Source organism: Empidonax traillii, unplaced genomic scaffold (assembly GCF_003031625.1).
Source record: "Empidonax traillii isolate 1590-97213 ecotype Southwest subspecies unplaced genomic scaffold, ASM303162v1 scaffold166:size2381449, whole genome shotgun sequence".
NCBI lineage: Eukaryota > Metazoa > Chordata > Aves > Passeriformes > Tyrannidae > Empidonax > Empidonax traillii.
In genome coordinates, this window is record NW_020955359.1 from 1,348,195 (window position 1) to 1,366,410 (window position 18,216).

The 18,216-nt window shown below is 41.7% G+C and overlaps 1 protein-coding gene across 1 annotated transcript in view; it reads right to left on the reverse strand.

Moving 5' to 3' along the window:
- Positions 1-853: 853 nt before the first annotated feature.
- The window catches only part of CUNH16orf45 (chromosome unknown C16orf45 homolog), a 47,797-nt gene continuing 30,434 nt past the window's right edge, over positions 854-18,216 (reverse strand). Inside the window, exons 3-6 of the mRNA XM_027885496.1 lie at positions 8,357-8,430; positions 6,247-6,361; positions 4,653-4,735; positions 854-4,213 (exon numbers count right to left, since the gene is read on the reverse strand). Of these exons, the coding sequence (XP_027741297.1) occupies positions 4,101-4,213; positions 4,653-4,735; positions 6,247-6,361; positions 8,357-8,430 (385 nt within the window). The 3' untranslated portion in view covers positions 854-4,100. The remainder of the gene's footprint in view (positions 4,214-4,652; positions 4,736-6,246; positions 6,362-8,356; positions 8,431-18,216) is intronic.

An 18,216-nucleotide genomic window follows, 5' to 3' on the forward strand; every position in this document is an offset into this window, starting at 1 on the left:
AAAATTCCTCATAGCACCTGGTATGTGATTACCTTTACAAGGTGAGTTTGATTTGAGATACTGCTTTGGTCTTATGCTGCAAACATTCCTACTTCTTTCCTTCTCACTTGATTTTAAGCCATCTAAGTAAGAAGTATACAGAAGTCACAGAAGTCATGATGGAAATATCTTTTTTTTTTTTTCTAAAATGAATGTGGCTTGTTTTGCCTGCCATAACGTGACAGGGCAGATGAGTTTCATGGTGAGCTGTGGTTTAACTTCTCTTTCTATTAATAGCATCTTCCCAGCATACATTACTTTTAATGTAGCATTCCTTCTTGTGTAGAATATGTTTAGTATTACACAGATGGATAAAATAAAAAAAAAATCGTAGTTCAAGTGCTATACATACGCTGTAGAGAGCAGATTGATCAAAAGGGCATTCTCAATTTATAAGAAATTTCTGAAATGCCACTTCAGGGTGTTATTTCTGAGAGTTTTCTGTAGATTAAAAAAGGCTTCACTAGGATAGATCACTTTTAAGGCCTCTTTTAGATATATTTGACTAGTCCTATCTAATGCTTAGCTGCCTCACATCTAGGGTACCTATCTAAGAAAGATTTTGTTTGTTTTTTCCACTTTTGGCTGATTGCCACTGACAGTGTTGCATGTGTTTTCTGAGATTGGATTTTTTTGGTGGGTTTTGATTTTTTCAGTGAGAAAATCCTTTATTTAGCAGCATCACTAACTTAGCTAAGTGTTCCTCTCTTGCAGAATAGTAACCCTGTTCTTTTTGAAAAGTGTAGCAGCTCAGGAAGTGCATCCCACTCCACTCCACAGCCACTTATTTCCTTCAATAACAGCAAGAAACAAATGCTTAGTATAACACAGCAGCTTAGTTTATTTGGGAATGCGTTTAACTTGGAAGAGATTCAGTAGGCTGGGGGGGGAGGTATGAGAGAACCACTCGCTGGTAGAACTGGTGATCTGTACAAACAGCACTTCAGCACTCGTGTCTCAGGAGACCAAGGTCCTTTCCTGAACATAAATCATGTTTACCAGAGTGTCAAATCCCCCTCACATTTTCCTCTTTTTCCAATGCTTTGCCTTCTTTCTGAAGTGATGAACAGCCAGGATTTCCAGAAGAGATTTCAGGTGCTGCAGTCCATTCATGTCCCTCTTTGCAGAGAGTAACTGAGACCTGAAAATCAGCTCTGGAATGACGCCGGTTACTCCAGAGAGTCACCTGTAAGATACTTCTCATTGTATATACGGGGGGTCTGTAATGTGTCACTTTCACAGGATCATGCAAGTTATAAAGTCTCTGATTGTTTTGGGGATATTCAGTGATTTAATCTGATTTTTGTAACAACAAGGAACAAGATTTTGACACTTAATTCTTTCCCAAGTTTAATTTGTTTATTTGCAACCATTATCTAGGACATAAGCCATGAGGGCTCTGCTGTGTTCTGGATGGACAGCACTGTAAGCCAGTGGGGAACACAGTTGAGAATCTGACCTCAGTCTAAAAAACCCAGGACTTTATTGCTGAGCAGCATCACTGACCCACTTCTAAAGGAACCACTGGTGCACTGCAGGTAAGCTGTTCAAACCCACCCAAGTAACAACAGAAATGAAGCATTTGTTAATTAAAAACCAAAACTCACACAAAGAAAACCTTTCAGCTGAGCCAAGGTAGAACTTCTGAAAATGAACTGCACCGGTGCTAATGAGAGTGAGCTTCAAGTCCCTTTGGGGCACTGGGTCCCAGTGCTGAACTGGAGCAATATTGCACATTCACACTTGCCACATTTCTTTGCTTTAACAGGACAGGGCTCTTTAGCCTCGTCATGTGTTGCATCCCAGGAATGTCTGTTTCCTGTTAATGAAATATTTTCATGGAAATCTGCGTTGTACCCATCTCACTTGTCTTCTCAGGAGACTGTGGATTCTGTGCAGGATGGAGGGATCAGCCCAACCATCAGCACAGCCTGGTTAAAACACTGATATACAGAATTCACCTTGTGCCTTAAAAACCATGTGCAAAGTCCTTCTGGCCCCTTGACTTACCAGCTGGTCGTCCTAAGGCTTCAAGTTTGGTGCTTCACTTTTCCCCTGATTTCCATTTGCCTTTATTAATGGCACTGAACATCTGCCTCTTGCCTTAAGTTCCTAATGGTTCCTGATGTCTTAACTGGGCACCAGCAAATCCAAGAGGCTGTTGAATTTTACAGAAGCCAGTGGGTGTTTCTCTCCCCTCAGTGTATCTTGTCCCCTCCAGGCAGTTTCCCCCATACCTGTCAATGCACACTGGTGCTGCAGATGTGAACAGCTGCAGAGCTGACTGTGATGCCACATGTATCAACAAGGATGCAATAACTGTATCTGACTATTTAGCCTTTGGACGTACTTTGTTCTCTTTTTCTCCATCTTTGGTCAAAGTAATTAAAGTGCTCCATGTCTTAGTGGAAACCTTTTGTGGTTTTTTTCTTCTTTGTTCCTTAAAGCTTAAGGAACTTGGTGACAGAGGTTCCTTGTCTCAAGTGAGTCTGCAATACTGAAACAAATTCTTCTGGAAATACGAATGTTTTTCATCCCATCAGTCTGTGCTAGGGATCAGGTTTTCTTTGTACAAGAACTGAGTTACTTTAGATGGTGTCTATTGCCTTGAACCTTAATAAGGTATTTTTTTCTCTCTAAAAAAATAACTGTTTATCCTTTTGGGGTAACTGCTGTTAGTTTTTTCTCCTTTCCTATACTGTGGTTCTTCTGTATATGAGCACACACTTCACTTAGCTGGCTTCACAAAATGGAAGTTCCTCTTGTGAAACTTTATTCTAGGAACTTTTTGCTATCTGTTTGTTATTTCTAAGCCTGAGATTTTCACACTAGATCCATGTATGTTTATTTTACTATTGACACCTATCACAGTACATTTATATGGAATACCATCACACAGACAAACCAGCTACTGACAGCTAATATAAAGATATTAGATTCCACAAGCTTTAATCTGCATCAGAGACCAGAAACACATTTAATAGTGAAACACAGATAAGTCTTTCTGTATTTCCCTTAATTTTAAACCCATTTTGTATAGAATGTGATTTTTTTTTCCTGCCACAACTATCTACTTATGCAAATAGATATTTGTTTTGTGATAATTTGTCTTGGGTGGCTTGTGTCTTCCTATGCTTGATAATTTATATTTCTTATGGTCACAAAATATACAATTAATACTTGTTTTAAAGCATTGTTTAAATATTAGTTACATTTTGTTTGTCTTCTACTCTTCTCCCAGTGATGTGTAATCTCTTACTGCATGTAGCTTCTAAAAGTGGACAAAGCTGTCTGGATGAATGTTTCTCTGACCCCCTGTGAGGCAGAGATGTAAAACAGAAGTGACACAACTTAGGGCTGCATCATCTATTTGCAGATTACTGTAGCTGTGCTTGCTGAAGCTTTGCCAGAGACTGATTTCCTCTGGTGCAAGCAACAGTAATTTGACTTGAGCAATTCAGAAATCACATGGGATATAAAAATCTGTAGCTACTTGCAGCATCCTTGTCGCTGATCTCATTCTTTAGGAAGAATTTGAAGTGAAACTCCACAGCAAAGTAGCTGAACATCACACAAGTTTGGTAAGTATTCTTTATGCAACATCAGTTATCCTAAAGTTGTTTCATGTATCAGTTGTGCTATACACAGCACTGGTACTTGTGGCTTTGGTTGTGAAAAGTAACCAGAACAGGACAGTTCAGCAAATTTTGAGTGCAGTTTGTCACAGGGGAAAAAGTACAAGGAATTCTTATATTCTTTGCCTATTGAAATTGCTGTTTTATACCTCAGTGGATAAAATATGCCCTCTTTTCATTCTCTTGTGTCACTGGGGTGTTTTTGACTCTACTACTGATCTCTTCTGGTCCCTGGACAGCCACTATACAGATTTCTTGGTTTAGGCATGCGTGAGTGATCCATGCAACATGAACCTGCCCTTGTACAATCCATTACTGTTGTACCAGTGCTCGTGACTCCATCAGCAGGATGCTGTTGTTTCCCCTCACCAGACAGTTCCATTCAGTGAAAATATTGAAGGGACAGACGTGGTAGAAAGCCCAGAGCTACATGATGTTGCATTGTGTGGCCCCACAGCAATCTTTAATAATTGCCAGCCCTGCTTTGGCAATGGTGGGCTTGCTTGGAGGAGGTTCTGCCTTCTTTTCTGCTGGGCTGCCTGCAAGGTTCAGAACAGGACACCATCAGAACCAAGAGCTGGTCAAACCATTTCTCCCTGCTCCTGCCTTGAGGGATGCAAGCCCTTCCTGCCCTCTCTCCACCCTCCCTGAATTTTTCAGCTCTTCCTATAACAACACACTTTGGTGGTAACCAAGCTGGTATGTGGTTTGAAACTGCTCCAGGGAAGGGTGTTAAGAGGGGGACTAAAGTTGCTTACAAAAGCAGATTCTGGCAATGTGTACACAAATATACTTTGCATATTTAAAACATACGAAGCAATTTGCAAGTGGCCAGGGGTGACTGAGTAGCTTAACCTGGCTTTGGCCAGAGGCTGGCCCAGCATGGCCTTTGAAAATGCTTCTTTTTGAAAATGATCTATTTGTCTTTGGGGTTTTTTGTTTCGTTCTTGGTTTTTTTCTTAGTGTTTAGGAACTCACTGGTAGGAGACTGTGTTGCTTTGTCTATGGGTTTTAACTTGGTGCGAAGGAACTCGGCCATCTCTCTGTCTTCTTCCTTCTCCCTGGTGGAAAGAAATAAATGTTGCAGAAATAAAGTTTTTCTCTGTAAATGGGACAGTAAAAGCTAGAATAGCTAGGAGCAGGTCACTTCTTTGTTCTTTTTAGAAACACCTAATTTTTCCCCATATTAAAAAGCAAACTACTTGCCTAAATGGAAACAGTAACAAACTTCTTGTAGAATTGAGAGGGAATTTTCCCTAAGGTTCTTTACTTGTTTCTGAAAGCATTGAATTCATTGTATTCCCCACTCAGCAGATTAAAGCTGCAGTGGATCACCTATTTTTAAGCTGGCCTCCTAAGTTCTTCATATGCTTCCTGTCCAAGTGAAGCAGAGGATACTTCTTGCTGTGCTTGTGCTGTGTGTTAAAAGGCCTGCTTAGATAAACACTGGATCTCGTGGTCTTCTGCTGTTCGTGGTTGTCAAACCCAAGTGTGTTTCCCTTTGAAGCTGAGAGCATTAGGCCCAAAATAAAAAGGTTGTGTTGTTAGCTTTGATTGTAGGTGCTGACAACACTTCTGTGTTAGTTCCCTGGCTGTTACTGAAGCATTAACAGGGTGCTGATTGAAAATCCTGGTTTAGAAGAAAAGCAGATTTTCTTGCCAGGAGTTACAGAAAAGCCTCAGGTCCTGCTGCAGGTGTGAGTGGACGCTGATGGATCTCACCTGCACAGTGCCCAGCAGGACACCTGCAGGAGCCCAGCCTTAGGATTTGTACCCAGGCTGCTGCTGCTGAGCTGCTGGGATGTGCACGTGGAGCTGGCAGGGAGAGCTCCCGGCTGCATTTGCAGCTCAGGCTGCTTGTCAGCTGCTGCCTTTGGCCAGCAATCTGTGATCAGCTGCAGGACTCTGGAAAGCCTCCTTTTATCCTCTCCTTGCTTAGAATTTGAATGTGCTGGAGGAGATATTGTCGTTTTGGATAAATGGATTGAGTCTTCACTATTGAAAGAGAGGGGGAGGTAATAGCAAAATTGACTTTGTGGTGTGTTTGGATCTTAAACAAAACAGTGGGTTTGGGTGTTGGGATTTCCAGCAAAAGCTGGAAATTAATTTTTGAGGAAGGCTACAAGTTTCTCAGCACCTCTGGGCTAAGTTACTGAGATGAGACCCTTCTGTTGCTGATGTTTAGTGTTTTAGGTTTGGTACAGCTGCGCTAGTGAGTGCCTCCCCCCCCATGACAGGGTGCAAATAGTAGTAATCAAACCTGACCATATGAATAATAATTTACAAAAAAAGGTGGACTTCAGGTGGAGGATTCTCTGGTAGCAGCAAAATCCTTTTCTTTTAAATGCTAAATGCCCAGACACTTTCTGGTAGGAAAATAGGAGACCAAACCCCACTGTAAGTCATAAACAGTGTAATCTAATTTTAATGATTTTCCTATGGAACCAGCAGGAGGATTTTCACTCAGTAAGCTGTTTTGAAGGACCAGTTCTCTCCCATTGATGTTCATATAAATTTTGTCACTCCATCCAGTGCAGTGTTAGGCTTGTGGAATCTCCCTCTTGGTTCTTACCGTAATCTCTCCACCTCTGCATCGTCTACGAGGAAATCTCTTTTTTGTACCAGTCGATGAATCTTCTGAATCAGTTCATCCTCTCTTTGTTTCTCCATCTTTGTTTTTTCTTTTTCTGGCCAAAAAGGAGAGAAAAGAAACTGTTACTTTGGACACTGCAGCTGCCCAAGAATGAAGTGCTGATTGAAGCCAACGGTTCTTCAGATGGGATTGGCCAAACCCCAGCAAGCCTTTTGGTGCCTCTTTGCTCTCTTCCTCTTGCTGCTGTTGAGCCTGATCAGCTTAATGGTCTGAAGACCCCCTGAGGCTTGCCAAGACTACTTGTAACGTTAAATTACCCTGCAAAGCATTGCTTTCAATTTTTTTAAGAGCTTTGGCAAGAAAACCGTCCAGGACTCTTTGTTAAAATCCACGGTACAAACTCTCTTTGACCTCAGGGGAAATGAGATCACACCAAAAGGAATTATTTCTCTGCATTTCAAGAGAGCTTTTGGCTGTTGACTATAACATGGTTTTTTCTACTCTGGTAAGGCAGGAGAGCTGCAAATCCACACAAACAGCAGCGACTGTAAAATGTGGAAGATAAATGAAGGTTTATTTTCCCTGTGCTTCAAAAATCTGAGGAATTAATGTATGTCCTGGCCAGACAAACTGGCCAGTCTGTAATGGCCAGGTTGTCTATAAACAACAACATTTGTGACATGAAAGATGTGCCTGTCACAAACTGAGAGTTGTGAATGTTGGGGATTACAGAGCTGTTCTTTAAGGTTATGAAGCCAAATGCATTTAAGGCAGAAATCTTCAAACCTGGTAAATGGAAGAGAGATGAGAAAGCCAGAGGCAAATCCGAGCTTGCAGATTTGCTTAAGCTGAAGATTTTGATGAGCTGTGAAGACACTTTGCATTAAATAAAGAATTTTGGTTTTGAGCAGCAGAACTGTGTTTAGAAAACTTCACAGTACAGTACAGGAAGAGCTGTGGGGAGAAGGGCAAGCTGCCTGCAGTGTGATGCATCTGAGCTATGTTATGTCTGCTGATTTAAACTATAAGATACTTTAAAACAACTAAATTAATCAAACACTTGAAAACAATTGTTTAGTGCAGCTTAATTTTGGATCAAGGGCTTCAGGAAGCTTACTGCTAGGAATTTCTGCAATAAATTAATTCCTTAATAAGCGAGATAGAAGCAACCTGAATATGTTTTTAAGACAATGGAATTCAGTAAGTCTCAATCTCAGAGTTGTACTCCTGCCAGTAGCAGAGGAAATAATTTGTAATGTAATCTGAGGTTGCACTGCCTGGGATATCTTTTCTGTGGTTTATCTTTTAGAAATGATAAAGGAAGGTGGTTATTGCCTGCTATGAAGATTTAAAGGCCTCTACATTGTTGCCTATGGAGAATTGCTGTGATTAATACTGAATTTGTATCTGAAAAAAAAGAATGCTTAGAAATCACTGCTTTTTCTCGCTTTGCCTCTTATGTCTTCTCACATTTGAGTAAAAGCTACTTTCTACTTCTTTAAAATCTATCCTTTTCCTAGACTGAGATATGCTCTCCCATTATGCCAAGTATATGCAATCTGAGCTGCGGCAAAGTGCTGCATATTCTGTGTACTGACAGACTGATTCCATGTCTACTGAAACTGCTGAACTGTCTGCTGAAAACAAAGAGCAGATCTCTGTACACACCCTGGACTCGAAGAGGAACATGATGATAGAGGTAGTGTAAATTAACCCATTTCTGAAAGGTGTTTTTCTAGGTTAGGACATGCTCTGTCAGCACTTAGTGCTGTGTCAGTGCCAGCAGCTGCTTTGTCTTTGTTAACTCCAAGCTATTCTTGAGATTCTGCCTAAAGATGCTGCTGCTGGAACTGCACATACTCGATTCTTAAGTTTGCTGAGGTTTGCAAAGTGCTCAGGAGAACCTGCTGTTTGTGGATCTCTGCTTCAGGCTTTGTGAAATTGTGGGAAATAGTTTCTAAAAGACTGAAAAAGACCCCAAGCAACAAGAACACCGAAAGAATGAAAACTGGTCAACCCTAACCCCCACGGGAGGGGTTGGTGGCAGGAACAAAAGTATTAGGATAATACTGATGGAGACAGTCATTACCTGGGATTGCTACCAAGCTCTGCAGCTCTTTCTTAAGGTTCATAATGTCCTTGCACAGCTGGATGTCATCCATCCTGCAGAAACACAAAAAGCATAATTTGGCATGCATCTATTTTGAGGTCTTATGCCGTGGGTGAATGTCCTCCATGGCTGATGCTGAATGCTCCAAATCCTTCACCTGTGCAGAAAGTCCATTGATGGTAAGACACAGAAGACATCTTAAAACAACAATAAGTTGTAACATTGGCAGAAACTGCACCTTCAGTTCTACTTGAAACTGATACCTCTCCTGAGAGCTGCCATACTGAATTATCCCCCTGGAAGGTTGCAACCTGCAGCATTACCTTCCTGGCAAATGTTTCATTTTCCTGTCTCATCCAGACTGGCAGCCAAGGCTCAGCTCTTGGCTCCAAGGGCTGCATGAGAGGATTCCATTTTGAAATCACACCCAGCCTTTGGGATCAGTTGTGGATTCTCAGCTTGGATGTCATCAACACTGTCCTTGCCCACAGACCTCTGAGTTCCTCTTTCCCAGTCCTGTGCCTGGAGGGTGGATTTGCCTGTTGCCTGAGTACCTGAAGGCAGCTGAAGTGCCATCAGAACATGGGCTGTCACTGTGGTGTTTCAAGAGAGGAGAACTGAGGGATTGGAGTGCGTGAGAGTGAGCACCCAAAGGATAATGCAGCCAAATTATTGAATTAAGTGAGGAGTGGAAAAAGCAGGTGTTTCTGGCACAAATAAGATTTTAATCACAACCTGAGAGCTTTTATTCTCCCTGTTGGCTCTGCACAGAACGCAGGTCTCTGCAGGGAGCTGTCCTTCAGCTGCTTTGCTCATGTTAGTAAAACGTGTTCCTTTTATTATTTGCTGCTTTGGTTAACTCTGTCTTGCCTGTTCTGCCACTTTCCTTGTGCTATGACAGCTATTCCTACCTACCTATTCCAGCCTTTTTACCCCTCTCATCCCAAAATATGACAGTGGAATATCTCTCATAATAATCCTGATTGCTGACCTCTCTTTCTTGGTTCTGTACCCTGGCACCTCCACTGAGGATCTGCTCTCCCACTCCCCATCTGCCTTGGAAGGCTCAGTTTTATTGGGAAGATCAGCATGTTGGCCTTAGGGCTAGTGCCTGGTTCACTGCTGGATGTGTTTAGGCAGAGATGATTTTACTGATTGCTATTCTTACTTAGGCTCCCCATATTATTCATGCTTATCACAAGCAAAGCCTGTTTTACTCTTGAGATCCATCATGCTAAATGGTTCTGAAATTACTTTTATCAATTAACAATATTAAACGTTCTCCTCTCAGGAGAATCAATACTCAAAATGTGCTGGGATATGAGCAAGCCTCAGAGCCCCTTACCTATTCAGTGTTCTTGCAGTTTGGGTGTCAGGTTAATATATTTAAGTAAAATGACCATGATTAGCAAAGATGATGTTTCTTGGCAAGAAATGTTTAATATTAAACTGCTGTATTCAAATGATATCTAAGGGCCAGACTCTTAACTAGGCAAGAGAACAGTGAGTTCTCCAGGAGGGAATGAGCAAGGATATTTTTTTTCCCTCATTGAGTAGATTTGGCTTCATTCTGGGAAGCTCTGAAAGATACTAATTAAAATATTTTACTGTATCAGTTTGGCTCCCTGCCTTCCTTAAGGAACTCCCAAAAGCTAATGGCACTGCTCTTCCCCGAGGATTTTTAGGAATTTAAAATATCACTGGCAGTGTGTTCCAAGTGAGCAAGATCATTGATGTTCAGTAATCCCTACAGTCCCTGTGCCCAATTTGTGGCAAAGGTAGCGGCCCTGTATTGCAACTGTAGTTGCACTTCCTCCCCATTATTTTGGCTGTATTTTTAATAATTGGACTGCAGAGCATGCAGCTGGTACTCTCCACTTCTATTCTCAGCATTTTTTTCCTGAGACCTAAACTTTGTTCCTGCCTTGTAAGTCACAGGAGAGAAGTAAATACGTGGCCAAAGCACTTAAGGCCTGCAACAGCTCTGTGACAATCTGAATTCCAAAAGTCATAAGCCAGATGACCTCTCCAGAGCCCCAGTTCTGGAGGCTACTGCATTTTGATGACGGACAAAAACTAAACCTGCCATCTGTACCAATCCCCTTAAGCACATGGGACGTCTTTCTTCCCATCTGTGTCAAACAGCCTTTGTGTTTCATCCACTCCGTGGTGCCAATTAGTGGAAAAGTAAAAAAAAAAAAAAAAAAAAAAACCCGCCAGATATGGGACCATGTCAAGGCTTCATCCATCTGACTTAATGAAAGCAGGAATTACAGTTGCTTGTAGCTATAAACCACATCCCACGCCTGCTAGCAAATAACACTGAATGTGGGGCTCCAGTTGCTGCCCTGGGCAAGAGTCACCCTGTTGGCCTCAAAGAAAAGGGAAGAAGAGGAGCTCCTGGCAGAAGAAAGCTCTTAGAAGGCCATTCAATCTGTACTGGTACTGGGAACCTTCCTCTCTTTCCCCCTTAGCTCTGGTTGGACGGGAGCGGTTACAGGAGTCCCAGGAGAAGTTAATGCTGCTTCTGAAAAAACCCCAGTGGATTTCTCTTTTGAAAGCTGGATGCTCAGAGGGGTTTGACTGAGAGCGTTATTTGTATAACTGTCAGACCTCTTTAGGAAGTAAAAAGGGCTTTTGGAAATCATAAGGGGAGCAGCAACCTGTGGAATAGAGGAAACAAAACTCCTTTGGGTCCCCTAACCAACAGAGAAGCTGGAGAGCCCCACTGAGCCCAATTCTGCAGCACATTCTTTCCTATAAGTTAAATCTGTCAGTGCAAGACAGGCTGGAGAAGTCCCACAGATTATTGTCCAGCTCATTCAAAAGCACTGTTCCCCTCCCTGTGTACCTGGGGCTTTCTCAAGGAAGGCAGCACCGTGAGGCTCTTGATCTGTGCAGAATGCAACAGCTTTTCCTTACAGCTCCAACGTGGGAAAGGGACTGGAACGGCACCTGCAAAGCTGCTGGAGACATTTGCATAGAATTTGCAATATACAAACAACCTTTGCTGGGCTCTGTTCTCTGGAACAAATAATACACTCTTTCCAGTCCCTGTGAAATCATTTTTCACACTGTAGAAAAAACATCGGTGCAGCAAAAGGCAGTTAAAATATGGCAGTTTTTCCTCCAGAGCTGGGCTTTAAATGTCTGCCCAGGAATCTTAAACACATGAGTTATGAGCATGATAAAACATTTCTCTTGTTAAGAGCCCAAACCCATTCCTGGAGCAATTGCAATAGTGTTGAACTAGGGATGAATTCTCAGCGTGCCTTCAGGTATTCCTGACATGCTGCCTGCAATTCTGCTTTTCTCTTTCTCGTTGGCTTATTGCAGAACACCCTCTGTATGCCTGGAGATACCACATAAGTGTGTATTATTCTCTTCTCCTTTGGTATTTCGAGCTATATCATCAAAACCTTAAAAAAAAAAAAAAAAAGTGCTCATAATAAATAAACAGCCTCAGCAAAAGATTTTCTAAACGTGTCACAAAATGACAGGAAAATTAGTGGGTTGGAAGAGTCCACAGTAATCTGTGAGTGACTCAGCCCATTCCGTGTTTCCGTGGTCCAGTTACCAGGAGAGTGCTCCGAGCACTGTCATTCCCATCTAATCCCCCAGTGAGGTGACAGCGTGAGTCACCTCTGCTGAGCACCATCTGGACTGAGGGGGAGCAGGGCATGCAAACAGAGAGCAGACCTCCCGTTCAGCTGGGCCTTGGCAGGTCTCAAAGGCTGTGGGAGATCATGGGAGGCAGGACTTGAAACATTCGGTACCAGACACAGAACAATTGCTTTGCTTCAATAGAAATTGTTCCTTAACAGCTAAATTCTTCTATCTTCTTCTCAGCCAAGGAAGAAAAACAAATTCCCCAATGTAAGACCTGGGTACCGTCCAGAGACATGGATAGGAAAATAGCAAAAATGACAGTAAAAGATTGGAGGAAGATCACTAAACACTCACCCTAATGGCCAGCAAAAGAAAAAGAGATGGCCAACAAGACAGACAAATAATTAATAGCTGAGAGTAAGAACTATTAATAACAGCTCCATAAGCATCAAGTATCTTTTTCATTGATTTCATGACGAGCAGAGCAGTCCAGTGTGTCTAGAGAGCTTCTGCCTTTGCTGAATGACTTTCAGAGCTACAAATAGATCTGTGTTCCCTCCAGTATGACTGTCAGAGGAGGTCTGAGATTCTTTTGTTATTGCACTGAAGTGCTTGAAGTTAAAAAAAGGAATGTAAGAGTGGTTCTGTTGGTTTCCTTCCCTCACTTCCAAGAGGGTTTGCAGGCACTTAGGTTATTTTTAGTTCTGTTTTAATATATTCCTGTCCCAGGAGTAAAACGCTTGTAATTGTTGGAGTTTCTGAAGACTCTGATAGTGCCAGTCTAGGAGAGGGCCTAAGAATCAGGTGTCATGCTAAGTCACAAGTTGACATGATTATGTTATGTCTGAAGAAGGTCTCAGTACAGGGGTAAGAAGATCATCTCCTTGGTGGTGTCACCAACGGTTATGCTGAACACCAGCCAAGAGCAGCCAGTAGTGACAGGGAAATCTGGGGGACTGAAGTAGAGAGGTGTGTAGAAATAAAGAGATTTGCTACAGACAGAGATGGTGATGTGTTGTCAAGAGGAAGATTTGAGGGACTCCAGTGGGGGCTGCCTTTGGGGACTGCAGGAGTTTAAGGCTTTGCCAAAGCTGTGGGGAATCTGCAGTGGTGAAAGTATTCTTGGAATACAAGAACACAGTAAGTTTACAGAATCAGAGAATTGTTAAGGTTGGAAAATACCCCTCAGATTATGGAGTCCAACTGTTAGCACTGCACCATGTATGTCCCCAGGTGCCACCTTTACATGTTTTTTTAACATTTCCAGGGACAGTGACTCCACCACTTCTCTGGGTAGCCTGTTCCAATGCCTGTTCAGCCTTTCAGTCGAGAAATTTTTCCTACCATCCAATCCAAACCTCCCCTGGTGCAACTTGAGGCCATTTCCTCTTGTCTTGCTGCTTGTTCTGTGGGAGAAGAGGCTGATCCCCACCTGATGCCCCTCTTCTATGTTTGACTCCATTTTGTCAATTCAGCTTAGTTACTTACAGCTTCTAATTATAAATCTGTGAAATCACAGGCAGCATTTAATGAATATAGAGCACGTTGTTTGAGTCATTATGATGTGTGTTTATCACCTTGTTATTTAGCTCAGCACCTGGTGCTGCTCGGGCTGGAAGACACAGAGCTGGCAGTGAAGGTAACAGATTGCTGACCAGCCTGCTTGGCAGGTCAGGTTACAGATCAGAAGTCCTATGATTAACTTGAACTATTAGAGTAAGTGTGTCCAACTTCTCTTGTTCCAAGTGCTCTCTGCTGGAGGAACAGTGGATAGAAGCGCTGGAGCCCAACTTGTAAAGTAATCTTGTAATTCAGCTGTTTCAAAGAATTGAAGATGGCAGGACTTGAAAATCTCAGTCCCTGGAGGGTCGTATTTAAGGCATGTTTCTCAGAAATTCAGAACAGTGTCTAAAGAAGCTGTCTGTTTTTCATTTTCACTGACATTTCTAAATTCTCTTGGGCTTGGCTATTTCCTCTGCCACTTATGAAGTTTGACTGTCAATTGCAAAGAGGAACAAGAAGAGCTTTCCTGAAAATGCCCCTCTGTGGAGGGGAATATTTCTCCACGTGGCAAAAACTGACCAAGTAATTTGTCTAAAAACATACAATAGAGAAGCCACATTTAAATTCACAAGCATCTTAACCTCTGTGCAGTAGTGTACAGAAGACTGCATGTAAAAGAGAGGAGACAGTTGATTGTACCATCCACTCATGCAAACCAGAGCACAGGTAGCTAAAAACTGGGACATGAAAAACAGGTTGGGATTAAAGGTTACATTTGGAAATACAGTGCTAAATTACTGGACTGAAAATGGCTACAACGGAAGACTAAAGCTGCTCCCTTTTCTATTAACAGCATTTTGTGACAACCACAATGCCTCATTCGATGTGGAAAATGCTATTTAAAGAAATTCTCTATTAAAGAATTATTTTCCTATCTGTTCAATAGAGATGATGATGAAAATTCCTCCTTTTACATTTTTTTCTTTTTTAAGACACAAACATCTCAGCTACCAAGTAGTAAGTCTACAATTAATTAAATACTTTCCTAATGATATGCTTATCATTATACACCACTAAAAAAAATGTTTTTCTTTTCTGAGCACTATAGTGCACCATTTTTACAGCTGAAAATGTAATATGATTTCCTCTGGGGTTGGTTTGCTGCTGTCAAACAGGGCAAAGGAGGTGGATCTGCAGAGAGATCAAACTGAACAAAGGCATTTTCCCTTCCTCTTTGAGAGATGATCTCTATATTTTTAGCTTAAAGTGCACAGTGCAGAACTTTACAGTTCTGTCCAGGAACTCATGTTCTTGAGGCTTCCAGGCTTCCATGTGAAGAGCTGGGAAACCCTCACCAGAGCTGGGCCTTCCAGGAGCTCCCAGTTGTACAGTGGGCACACTGATATCCTTGGGGCTCCCAGATCCATGGCAGTCCCCTAGAAATGCTGTCCCTAATCTGAGAAGCTTTAAGCCTTGAACTGCTGACAACTTTCACTACAAAACCATTTTGTGCCATTTCCCACCTTACAGGTTCCTGGTTATTTCCTCGAGGAATCCCGATATTTGCAGGTGAGACATCATTGCAATGTGTTTGGGATGGGAAAGGTCAATGTGGACACGCTGTCCCAGCCACAGTTTAGTCCTGTCTTGCAGATGAACACGTGCCACACCAGGCTGTGTCCATGGCACAGCCACGGTGTCCCTCACACAGCTGGGCTTGGTGTTTTCCCTGGGTGTTTCCCATGGGGTTTCACCTTATCTCAGGAAGCTGCCAACCTGACATGTCTATTTATTGGATAATATATACCATCACACAACTGCCTCCTTCTCCACAGCATCCTGAAGTGCATCCTATGTTCCCAGAGCAAGATACAATCAGGGGGAAAAAAATGAAGGAAATCACAGTAAGTGATACTGTATTGTTAAGATTCTGGAACTGTGAAGGAGAAGAGATTTATTACTCCTTTCCACGAAAAGACAGTTCTTATCAGAAAACACTGACAACAACTCAATTCATGAAAAAAAATCTGGTTTTCTTGGTGTTATTTATTTGCACTACAGTAACAGCACGGTGCTTAACTCAGAGAAAAGCACCAGATGCTTTACAAATAAGTAAATAGTCCTAAGAGAATTCCATGCTTAACCTTAGATGAGAGAAAATTGTTAATACAGAGTACAAAGAAAAAAGGAGCAGAGAAAGAATCAAAAGTACCTAAGAAAGCACAAATCAGAACACCTGCTTAACAATATATAATCAGCGAGTTACCACTGTTATTTACCTCTCTGAGCCTCTCCTCCCTCTCACCCTTACCCAGGGTGATGCTCAGATGGTGCCACATGTGGCTTTAGGCCAGTGAGAAATCACAGCTAATGTTACATTAGTGAGATGCTAGAAACAAAGTACCTGGCAGAAGAAATAATTAAAATTTGAAATTACCCTAGTTCATAGAAAAAAGCAATCATTGCTGCTTTTTCTCACTTGAGAATGGAACACTCCATGTGCACAGGCTTTGCAGTACTCTATTACTTCCTGAGTTCAGCCAGTAATGAGAGACTGTTTCATGGTCCCACTTTGTGTCTACTGGACTTATTGCACTCATTTAAATTAAAACATAGGATTTCTAAGTGGGTTTATTTAATGTTAGCATCACCAAAGGAATGAGGGGGTTTTTTTGCAAACTCGGAGAAGAAAAAAGGTTAAAAAAGCACATAAAAAGAAAGGCTGATTTGAAGCAAGAAAAAAAATCCCAAAGTAGGGATTAATGATGTTCTCTGGACAGCTAATGAAGCTGTGGGACTGCTAGGATGAGTTTATTGCCAGGGCAAAGTTAAATTACAACAAACTTATCTACATGAAAGGTCTTGGATTTCAAGTAAGCAAAGGTAATAGTGTAAAAAATGTGAATAGATCTATGGAGAATTTGGATGATGTAGGTATTATGAGCACTCTGGACAAGAGGGAGTCATCTAATAGTGTGTAGTGAGTGTCCAAAGACAATTTTAATCTTGCAAAGTCAATGTGGAAGTGAATTTGGCTTCTTCATAGTATTAGTTTGGTAATGTAATAACCACACAGACATTAAGCAAATATTCTGTTATATTTATGATCTTTTTACAGATAAAAAAAAGTTTAACAGGTAAAATGTTTTCAGTAATTGCCTAAAGCAACCTAATAGTGCTTCCTGTTTTAATATCTTGTATTCCCTACACATTAAAAACCTGCCATTCAGGATCACCTACATGGCAGAAATAACCATCCCAACACAGCTATCACAGGTGGAAGCAACTTCCACAGTTTCAGCTCAAGGTCATCCAATATAGCTGGCTTCAAGTTTTGCTTCCCATCTGGAAAGCCAGCAGTATCAGGTGCTGACAGATCTCCTAAAGAAAGCGTTTCATGATGGCAGTGGATGCTGGTTTACAGGCATTTTTCACAGGCATAGGCAGTAACTGTGGGTGATCTCACCTGTACTATTAATATTTACTGGCTCCAAACACACTAATACATTTTAAAATGCATGAATTTCGCACTACAAATGATTTTGAAGTTGGGTTTTGATCTGATCTGTACCATAGAGAGGTCTGAGGTTTTGTTGTCAGCTAACACATGCATTACCCTTTTTTACAATCATGTCTTTCAGCACAGTAGATTTCCATGCCCCAGTGATGTGAATCCTACACTGCTTCTGAAGTCACACACATCCACAGCAGTAACACATTAAATGTGCTACAAAGAGGATGCTGCCTGAGCAGCTCCCTCAGCTTTTGGGTCTGTTATCTCACCAGGAAAGAAAATAAAAAAAGGAAGTGGGACAGGAGAATTGGGAAGGAAGAGAGAGTGTATTCTAAAGTGGTATGTTTGCTTTCTTTAACAGCACAGACAGATTGAACATTTACAGTTTGACCCAAAACTCTTTTTATAGTGAGCATTTTAAGAAATGAGCTGAGAGAAGCCTGAGAAGCAAATGAGGGGGAACGCTGGCAAGCTAGAAACTAGTGCTTTCCTGTACATATTGTCTCCTTCATATCGATACATGCCGACTTCTCAGCTATTCTAAAAATAAACCCAGAAGAGCTGGAGACAGCATATGATGGCTTCAAGCTATATTTTCATTTCCTGGGCTGGCTGGAGATGGTCACAACAGCTCCTGGCATAATTTTATGAAATTTCATAGTATCAGAAGCATTGAAGGAGAGATGCTACAAACCGCCCCAATTTCTACATAACATGGACATATCCCGAGGAGGTTCATCCTGGGCACGAAGTGAGGCAGGGTCTGAGGACAAAAATAGGATTTGATAATGTAATTACAGACCAAATCACAGTGCATCTGCTCTGCTGTGACTGTGGCTGCCTGAGCTAAAATGTGACTGTGCAATGTAAATTGTGGCATTACCTAATTGAGGAAGGCTTGATTTTATAATCTGGAAATTGTTTCCATATAAACTTTAGGTAATTCTTCCTAGCAAGCAGGTATTCAGCTGGAAATAGTATGGACTTCCTGGGTATGAAGAGCACAGCTGCCTTCAGCTGCCCTCCTTTCCTTTTTAAAGGAGGAAATGACAGCAAGGAGCAAAGCAAAGGACACATTTACAAAGACTAATCTCTGACTTGAAATCTGCACCATGGTCTGGGAAACATCGTGACCTGTTAATTGATTGTTTCAGTGTTTTTTCCTTTATTTTTTTAATGCATAAAAAGAAAACCAAGAATTATCAGAATGCTG